The sequence below is a fragment of the Carassius auratus genome, chromosome 36, assembly GCF_003368295.1.
Source record: "Carassius auratus strain Wakin chromosome 36, ASM336829v1, whole genome shotgun sequence".
NCBI classification, from domain to species: Eukaryota; Metazoa; Chordata; class Actinopteri; order Cypriniformes; family Cyprinidae; genus Carassius; species Carassius auratus.
In genome coordinates, this window is record NC_039278.1 from 20,406,996 (window position 1) to 20,416,835 (window position 9,840).

The window sequence follows — 9,840 nt, forward strand, 5'->3', positions numbered from 1 at the left end:
TCTGTGAAGAGAAAGGGTTTTACAGATTGTGCTTCAATACTTGAAAAATAAACGTCTCGTGTCAAACATAAGAGATCTTATATTCCATACGAACCCAGAGATTCCTGATAATACAGAACGACTGACTTCAGCTTCTTCACTTTACACACAAACACACACTTCTTATTAAAGTTAGAAAAGGGATTAGTTAAGAGCAGTGAGAGATTTTCTCGTTTGTCGTTTAATGAACATGAAGGACAGACAGAAGGAATATTAGACTGCTGTCACTTTAAGAGCTGCCAGCGTCCAGTATAATATTACACGTGTGTTTTCTTTCTCAGCTGTTTGCTTTCACTGAAGACCAAAATCACTGTTTACTACTTGGGATACTTACAATCAACAGCACAATCTTGTTTGTGTGCGTTTCAGATGTCTTAAAATCACTTGTTTTTAAACAGCAATGCTTAAGTGTGTGCACACGATATGTTTGTGTGACCACAGCACATCAACATCACGTGATCACGCGACCGGTTAACCGTTATATCTCCCGCCGCGCCTCCAAAACATTCAAAACAGGAACATGATCCACTTCTGAAAGAGATTTAGAAGTAAAGCACACACGGACTGAGCTTCAGCTCTCTGAATCAGTTCATGAGGAATGAATCTTACAGTCATCAAATGATTCCCATGAACACAAACAATCCACACGTCAACGTACAGTGATTCACTTTAATCAAATTGAAAAATAAATTAAAGAAATAGAAAAATGAATGAAACATTCCGGAATGATGAAGCCCAAGGCAGAAGACGGTAGAAAACAAAACGTGTGTGTGTGTGTGTGTGTGTGTGTGTGTGTGATTGTGACAGCGAGCAGCTTAAAAACCCTGGTCTGTACAGGAAACACAGTCCGGACGGATGGAATGATGAAGCACAGGAAGTTCGTCTGTACAGCAGAGAGACGCTGGAATCATTGGTACAGTTTAGTGTTCTCAACTAGGTCCTGTAGTGGATCGTGACCCGCTCAGAGTCACATGAAGCACGCTCGGAGCGTCCGGCGGAGGACAGAGACGTCAGAGTCCGAACGCTTCTCCATGAACACAGATGAGACGGACAGAGGAAATGACATGAGATAGAGGACACCTGGTGAAAGATCCCCCAGAATCCTCAGCGTTCACGCAGCGTCCTGACCCTGAGCGTCTCGGCTAGTTCCTCTTCTTGATGTTGTTGTTTGAGGACCGTCTCTGTCTCTGCGTCTGTGACATTTTGCTCCGCGCGACCTCGAACAGTTTGGAAAAGACCTGAAACCAGAGACGTGTGTTAGTAACACACACACACACACACACAAACACACACGCGTGATGGAGGTGAAGAGGTCAGAGGTCACGCTCACCTTCCTCGGCGTCCTCTGTGTGAGCATGGAGTGAGAAGAGAACGAGAGGTTACAGACAGAAGAAGAGTTCAGAGCTTACCTTCAGAAACACTGATCTGAGTCTTCAAACCTAGAGCGGAGTCTAAATCATCATCATCATCATCATCTCATTCTGGGGAAACTACATGATGGCCAATTACAAATGTACACCGTTCGGCTCAAAAGAAATAAAGGTGGGGGGGGGGGGTATAATATTTCTAATTCAAGGTAGAAATATAACTTATACTAAGTTCTAATTCAACAAAGAGTTAAAATATAAATAAAATAAATAAATAAAACCTAAAATATAATAGAAATAGATGACAACTGTCTTAGGAAGTTTTTACCTGGGATAAAGGGTTTAAATTAAATACATAACATTTAAATATCCATAAAAATAATGCATAAAAAAAACAGTGTAAAAATATAAAAACAAATTATATTTTTTGACACGAGCCTTATAAAGTTCACTGGGTGTGTGTGTGTGTGGGGGGTTAATTTAAAAAAATTAAATAATGATAATACAATACATACTTAATGTATAATATAAAATAACCAATAATTACATTAAGTTTCTTTGACAGCTGTCTTAGAAAAAAGTATGCCTTCAGGAAAATAGTAATACGATATATATAACAACCAAGTGAAGATTTAAAACCTTTAGTGAGTCCATCATGACATTCAGAAAGGTCATAATAAAAGTTTTTAATATAGCTGGACGGGAGACAGAAGAGAAGACGAGAAGCTGCAGAATAAGCGTCAAGGACCAAAGACAGACAGAGAGAGACGGAGAGAGAGACAGACAGACAGAGAGAGAGAGAGAGAGAGAGACAGACAGACAGACAGACAGACAGAGAGAGAGAGAGAGAGAGAGAAAGAGACAGACAGACAGAGACGGACAGAGAGAGAGACAGAGACACAGACAGATAGACAGAGACAGAAGCTGGTGGTGATGATGAGAGACACACACCTGCTCCCAAAGAGTCAGTGCCAGCCGGTCGATGAAGCAGCCCAGCTCTCTGAACTCTCCCGAGTATCTGACGTAGGTCCAGACGCAGAGCGAGATCAGCGCCAGACCCATGAGCAGGTTACACAGCACCGCCACAGAGCTCACGCCCAGGAAGCCCGTCAGCATCGACGACACGTACATCACCACCATCACGGCAAACAGCGTGGCCGGCGTGCGCACAGCAAAGAAAATGTTCTTCCCGTGGTTGTGTTTGAGGAAGCTGGCGTAGGCCTCGTCGATCTCCTGCTCCAGCTGCTCCTGATAGCGGCGGCAGAACTCCTCACCTCCCATCTTCTTCACACCGCAGAACTGACGCACGCAGCTCTGCTTCAGCTCCTCGTGACTGCGCTCCAGATCCACCGGAGACATGTAGGGTCTGTCTCCACCGCACACCTGCAGACGGAGAACACGCCTGTGTCACGGGACAGAGATCATGTGACCAGGTGATCAGCTGAGAGATGTACCTGCTCCATGCTCCTGGTGTACAGTTCTTTAGCTCCTGCTACAGCGGCCAGGTTATTAGCTTCAGCCGTCGCCTGCAGCGCACACACACACACACACACACACACAATTATATTCCTTCTTAGAGAAAATGATTTCCAGTCAGGATTTAGACCGTATCATAGTACTGAGACTGCTCTCCTTAGAGTTACAAATGATCTGCTCTTATCATCTGATCGTCGGTGTATCTCTCTATTAGTTTTATTGGATCTTAGTGCTGCGTTTGACACAATTGACCACAACATTCTTTTGCATAGACTTGAACACTTTGTTGGCATTAATGGAAGTGCATTAGCATGGTTTAAATCGTACTAATAAGATCCCAATCAGTTCGTAGCAGTGAATGAAGATGTATCATATCGATCACAAGTGCAGTAAGGAGTACCTCAAGGCTCAGTACTAGGGCCGCTACTCTTCACGCTTTATGTGTTACCCTTGCTGAAAAACAGCAGCAGGTGCATACATACACTTTTTTGTTGTTGTTGTTTACTCCATGTAGTTCTGAGAGCTGAGGTGCTTATTTAGATTTTCTCAGATGCATCAAGGTAAGTGCGCAAAGGTCTCTCAAGTGCGCAAAGTAAGTGCACAAAGGCTCTCTCACACACACACCAACATGCTTTATACTCCATATAAATGCCAAAATGCCTGTTTTTGCACAGGCCTATCTAAAGGGTTAATAGTGCCACCTGGTGATCAACTGTAAAAATGACAAATTTTATCTCTTCCCAACAGGGAAAACCACTATCAAGAATGCATGATTATATGGTGTCACAGCTTTGCGATCAAAAAATGTAATTATAATGGTAGTCAATGGTGCAATAACAGCCACAAGCCATAAATGGGAAAAATTTAATTTGATGCTGCACAAAAACCAACAATGCATCAAAGCCAGTGTTGTTAATAATATTTTACATGTCCAAAACTGTGATAAGTTAAAAAAATATTCAGTTCACAATCACTTTTTATATTGAAAATAAACCATTTTTTGTGTTTTTCCCCCCAAATCAGTGACATCATTATGAACTTGGCAATTAAAATTAAATTTGAAAAAAAAAAAAAAAACATTATCTGACAGATTTTTACAGCAGTTTAATTTAGTGGATGTTTTCATCCCGAACATAACGAAAGGGTAGTGAATTTGAACGATACACAAGGGTTAACTAAACTGTAATAAATCAAAAAGGATGTTGAATAAATTGAATTCAAACTGTTACAACTACTAATGTTGTGTGTTTATTTTTTTCTGGATCCTTTCATGATTTAGTACAAAAATGCATGAAACTTCGAAAAATGAAAATGTAACAATTTCTTAGAATTGTTTGGCAAACAAAGAGCTGAACAATAGAAGTTTACGGTTTAAACATGGACATGGACATGGACTTAAACGTTTGTGATCTTGTGAGATATTCTTTCAAAATAAGGTACTAGATTAAGAAGCACATTCTGTTGCACAATAGATCATAACTTCTTCAGGTTACACTGCACATAACCCATGCACGTGAGAGATCTTCGATTGTGCCGAACTCATCTTTTCTACGAGATGTGAAGATCATGTCTGTACCTGTAACATGGACTTGGGATGCGGCAGTTCTTCACCCTGATAGATCTTCATGTAGGCCTGCGACGGAGAAGCACACGGTCAATCCCAGCATGCATCTGAACCACAGAGACCAGATGGAGAAGTGTGTCTTACTCTGAAATACTGCAGCAGATCTCCACACGTGACCTTAGAGCCGCTGATCTCCTTCTCCACCAGATTCTCAGGAGCCAGAAGCAGCGGCACCAGATTCACCAGCTCCCTCTTGAACTCACCATCGATGTCTGCGCACACACACACACACACACACACACACACCAGACACGTCTTTCATGTTCATTGTATTTTAATACAACATTATATTTCAGTGATCAATAGCACTGGCCTGCATCATATTTGCTGAAACCCAACACTTGTTTCTGGTTTATTTCGAGTGTGTTTTGCTGGAGCTTGTGTTCTCTGGTCATCGGCGGGGACTCTCACCCTGTAAGCGGCCGTCGAAGTGTGGGTTGATGGCCACCTTGAGGCCGGGGTGAGGCAGCAAGAAGCAGCTGATCTTGGAGAAGCAGGAGTTGATGTGCTTCCTGACGTTCTGCAGCTCTTCATGTTGATTCTGTTTGACCTGAGATCACAGCATAGTTCAGCTCATATGATCTGTGATAAGAGCAGGAGAAACCAGATTTCTGCATGTCACATGACCCACCTGCAGCCTCTTCTCCAGGAACTCATTTCCTCCTTCCAGACCGAAAGAGTGTTCGTACGGGTAACTCCAGTCTCGAATGAGAAACATCAGCGACTGCAGACCAACACAGACACACACTCAAATGTGTGCACACTCTCACTGACTCACATTTGTACACACACACACTCTCTCTGAAACACGCACACACTTACTCTCACTCAATCGATCACTCATGCACACTCACTCTCACGTGCACACACTTACTCTCTTGCTCACATTTGTGCACACACTCACTGTTACATGCACACTCACCCACTTTCACTCGCTCACTCTTGTGCACACCATTACGTGCACACACTCTCTCGCTCACGCTAGTGCACACTCACTCTTACGTGCACACACTTACTCTCGCTCACATTTGTGCACACACTCACTCGTACGTGCACTCACTCTTATGTGCACTTTTACTCGCTCACTGTTGTGCTAACTTACTATTACCTGCCCACACTTACTCTCTTGCTCACGCTAGTGCACATTCACTCTTATGTACACACTCACTCTCACGTGCACACACTTACTCTCTCGCTCACATTTGTGCACACACTCACTCTTACGTGCACACTCACTCACTTTCACTCGCTCACTCTTGTGCACACTATTACGTGCACACTCTCTCGCTCATGCTAGTGCACACTCACTCTTATGTGCACACACTCTCACTCGCTTACTCTTGTGCAAGCTCACTATTACGTGCACACACTTACTCCCTTCGCTCACGCTAGTGCACTCACTCTTACGTGCACACTTACCCTCTCGCTCACGCGTGCACACACTTACTCACTCACGCTAGTGCACCTTCACTCTTACGTGCACACACTTACTCTCACTCGCTCACTCTTGTGCACACACTCACTGATGCACACACTCTCACACATGCACACTCTTACTCTCACTCACAGACACACACACTCACTCTAACGTGCACACACTTACTCTCACACAATCACACACATGCTCTCACATTGTTAAACACTCCATACCTGGAAGGGTTTGAGGTAGATCTCCTCCATGGCCAGTCGACCGTACTCTGTGAAGAGCTGAAGCAGCAGAAGCACACATTATAATACAGAGAGTATTTGCACACTTGAGTCACTTCATTCTGTTTTTTTTTTACGCAGTGACATGACAACATCTCAAAGGATTCATGACACAGTGAGAGACACAGAACAGGTCTGACATGCTGAAGATCTAGTGCTGATAATGTGAAGTACACCTGTGACCGCTGTTCATCATTTCATCTTTGTAGAAATATGCTAACAGATGTGACACAGAAAACCACAGCATGTTCCTGCAGATAGATGCAAACGCCATTTAAGTGTGTAAAGGTTTTAAAGCTGAACGTTTAATTTGACATTATCCTATATAACTAAAATAACAAATTTCAAAATTCCATCTAATTGCTAGGCAGATTTAGATATATATATATATATATATATAAAATGTATGAAGAAAAAAAGCAACTAAAGACAAACAACAAAATTAATAAAATTGTAATTATTCAAAATATACAAATAATAAATTAATCAAAAAGGGTTTCAAGATATTAAAAACTATAAAAGTATTTCAGCTCTGCCAATCCTGTTTGAACAGCACTCACATCGTTATTTACAACAGATGATCCCAATTCCAAATAGCCTTACGGAAACGCTAAAATAATTTCATACTGATGATCATTTCATTGGTGATCTGTGAAGAATAAATCCGTGCACCTCTACTTGATATTGTGACATTCAGCTGTGTGTTCTCGGTCTCACCTGAAGATGCTGCAGATCGTCTTCTTGAACGTTTTGGGACAAGTTATACACCTGCACATGAGAACAGGAGCGTCAGGACACCGCGTGTTCTCTCAGCGAAGCACACGTGATGCGTGTCGTACCTGTACAGAGCTGATCATGGTGCTCAGAGCAAACAGTGTGGCACAGTCTCTGATAGTGGACTGACTGTCAAACACTCCCTGTGTGTCCAGGAGCAGCACGGCCACCTGCCGACACACACACGGTCACGGGTTACTGAGCCAGAACACACACACACACAACCGATCCGATCACAAAATGACTGAAAATTACATCGACACTAAAATAACGTGACCACCTGACACTGGATAATGAGGAAAAACACAAGAAATAAATATAAATAAATATTCCTATTAACAATTAATAATAAATATTGATAATCACATTTTAAATAAATAAACAATAGCAATACATACTAAAATGTAAAGATAAATAAAACAATTAGTAGCTAAATGAAAGTTCAATAATAATAAACAATGCATAAAATTGTAAATAATCAATAAACAAATAGTAATGCATTATACATTTAAAATGTTACAAATAATAAAATTAAATAAAATTAATAATGAATAAAACACTAAATAATAAAACTAACAATAATCAATAAATATTAATAAATTACAAATAATAATAATAATAATAATAATAATAATAATAATGAGTAATACATATCAATAAGCAATACATTTTAAATAAGCTAATTAAATCATAAGTCAAATTAAAAAATATTTTTGACTGCACTTGGGGGTGTGTGTGTGTGTGTGTGTGAGAGAGTGTGTGATTGTGTGTGGCGCTGGTCTTTACCTTGCTGCCGTCTGGTTTCTCCACCACAAACACGTGGCTCCAGGCCTGGATGCCGGTGGTCTCTCGCTCACAGCCGCCCCTCCAGGTGAAGCCGGTCAGCGGCTCGTCGTCCCCCCCCAGCCATGCGTCTGACCCCTGACACACACACACACACACACACACACACAGACTGAACCGATGTGTCCTGCATGTTCAGTGTGAGGTCAGTCTCAGATCAACACAGAACATCAGTGTGTCACAGTGAAGATTGAAGGCCATCAGAGCGGTCAGATCAGATCAGTGTGAGTGAGTCTGTGAGCAGATCACAGGCAGGGGTCACTCGGTAAACACACACATTACAGTGCTTTTATTCATGTGCATCCAATGGAAAGCATATATTGTAAAATTATCCAAAGATTTAAAAAAAGGCAACATTAATAACAGATTCAACATTACCAGTTTTTTTTATTCCATTAAAAAAAAAATACAATGATATATATATATATTTTTTTTTTTTTTAATAATGTCTACTCTTAAAGGAATGATGCTGAAAACACAGCGGAGCATCACAGAAATACATTACACTTTAACACACATTCACACTGAAAACAGATGATTACATTAGAATAATACTTCACTATTTATACTGTATTTTTGATCAGAAGAAGGCAGCGTCTGCAGGTTTCTGCAGATGAAGGAGCTCTGACCTGGCTGTACATGTATCTGAGCAGGAAGTCCAGCAGGAAGGACTTGCCCTTGCGGAAGGCTCCAGCTACAGACAGCACCACGGCGTGGAGATCCTTCACTCGCTCCTGCAGCAGCATCCTCTCCAGCGCCTCGTCGTCCAGAGAGAACCGGTGCTGCTCCTCGTCAGAGAGGACGATCTGCAGCGCTCCAGACACGCCCAGCCGCGGGTCAGAGGTCAGCTCCGCCCCACAAACCCCTGCCACACACACACACAGCACCTCTCTTCAGAATCACAACAGCTCCAGACTTTCATCTAATCCTGTAGATATCATGGAGTTTCAAAGCACTAATTGTGCCATATATAACACACAAGTGTAGAGTAGTAATTATAATCACATGACAGAATCACATGACTCAGAAACACACGACAAACAAGCCTTCAAGGATTATAATGCATTACGAGTATATAGACCTATAGAACATAAAATAAACATTTAATAGAGTGCATATAAACTGATGTTTTGGCAGAATATTTTCGGTTATGCCGAAATTTCTGTGGAGCCGAAAAAAATAAATAATAACACACACACACACACACACACACACACACACACACACGCACGCACGCACACGCACGCACACGCACACACACACCAGATTAACGGATATTAAATCAGCCAAATAGGATTGTGATTTACATAAGCTACACAGAACTCAACACATGATCGAGAGAAACATCACAATCACACCTTCACCTGCTGATTTCAGACTGATTTCTGCTGTCAGTGAGATCAAACACTACACACAGATTTAATGATGAACTCTAATGAATGAAATCAGACGGATCGCTGATTAAATCATCTCCATGTGATTTTTCAGCCTGATTTCATTCACGGATCCCTCACATCACACTCGGCTCTGATCACACTGACTGACGCTTTTGATTCGATGAATTAATTCTATTATTATTGATTTCTCCGGGGCGCGATCGCTGGCCTCCTCGCGCCTCCCTCCTCCCGCCCAGGACTCGCCGCTCGCGCCGCAGCCGTTAAACGCGCACACGACCGAGCCTCGTCCCGCCGCGCTTACCGTCGTTATGTGGGCTCTCTGTGCAGCTCAGTCCGGTTCGATTCCGGTGCTTTACGCCGCTCTCCTCCGCCATCTTGACCCCCCGTTCAAAATAATCGCACGCGCCTGACTGACGTCACGAGCGCCGCTGCGCGTTCCTTTATCACGGCCGCGCGCGGAGGGGCGCATTCATGTGTCCACTTGCGCGCACATCAGTTCATCACAAATGATCATAATAATAATCCGAGAGTCCTAATGAAGTGTTTCAGCTGTTAATGCTCTTATTAAGAGTTTAGAATCCGCACTGTTTGTATGTTCTGGAACACGTAAATC

General features: G+C 42.3%; 1 protein-coding gene across 2 annotated transcripts; it reads right to left on the minus strand.

Moving 5' to 3' along the window:
- Positions 1-694: 694 nt before the first annotated feature.
- LOC113055594 (atlastin-2-like) lies at positions 695-9,840 on the minus strand. Of its 2 annotated transcripts, XM_026222005.1 has the most exons (14): positions 9,529-9,840; positions 8,460-8,695; positions 7,774-7,908; positions 7,053-7,157; positions 6,931-6,981; positions 6,157-6,213; positions 5,138-5,230; positions 4,918-5,056; positions 4,591-4,718; positions 4,459-4,515; positions 2,861-2,932; positions 2,358-2,789; positions 1,370-1,384; positions 695-1,277 (listed from the first exon to the last, which is right to left on the minus strand). In XM_026222005.1, exons 1-14 carry the CDS (start codon positions 9,599-9,601, stop codon positions 1,182-1,184), a joined length of 1,689 nt encoding a protein of 562 aa, XP_026077790.1. In that variant the 5' UTR covers positions 9,602-9,840; the 3' UTR covers positions 695-1,181. The 2 variants fall into 2 exon arrangements, with proteins under 2 accessions (XP_026077790.1, XP_026077791.1); XM_026222006.1 differs by lacking the exon at positions 1,370-1,384 and having other exon boundaries at positions 9,529-9,837.

What these genes read in the sequence shown, in the direction of transcription:
- LOC113055594 (XM_026222005.1), bottom strand. Translation starts at nt 9,601, where the DNA reads ATGGCGGAGGAGAGCGGCGTAAAGCACCGGAATCGAACCGGACTGAGC. An exon ending in AGAGAGCCCACATAACGACG is followed by an intron (nt 8,696 to 9,528) that starts GTAAGCGCGGCG and finishes TGTGTGTGGCAG; the next exon opens with GGGTTTGTGGGGCGGAGCTG. An exon ending in ATCTGCTGCAGTATTTCAGA is followed by an intron (nt 4,516 to 4,590) that starts GTAAGACACACT and finishes TCTCCGTCGCAG; the next exon opens with GCCTACATGAAGATCTATCA.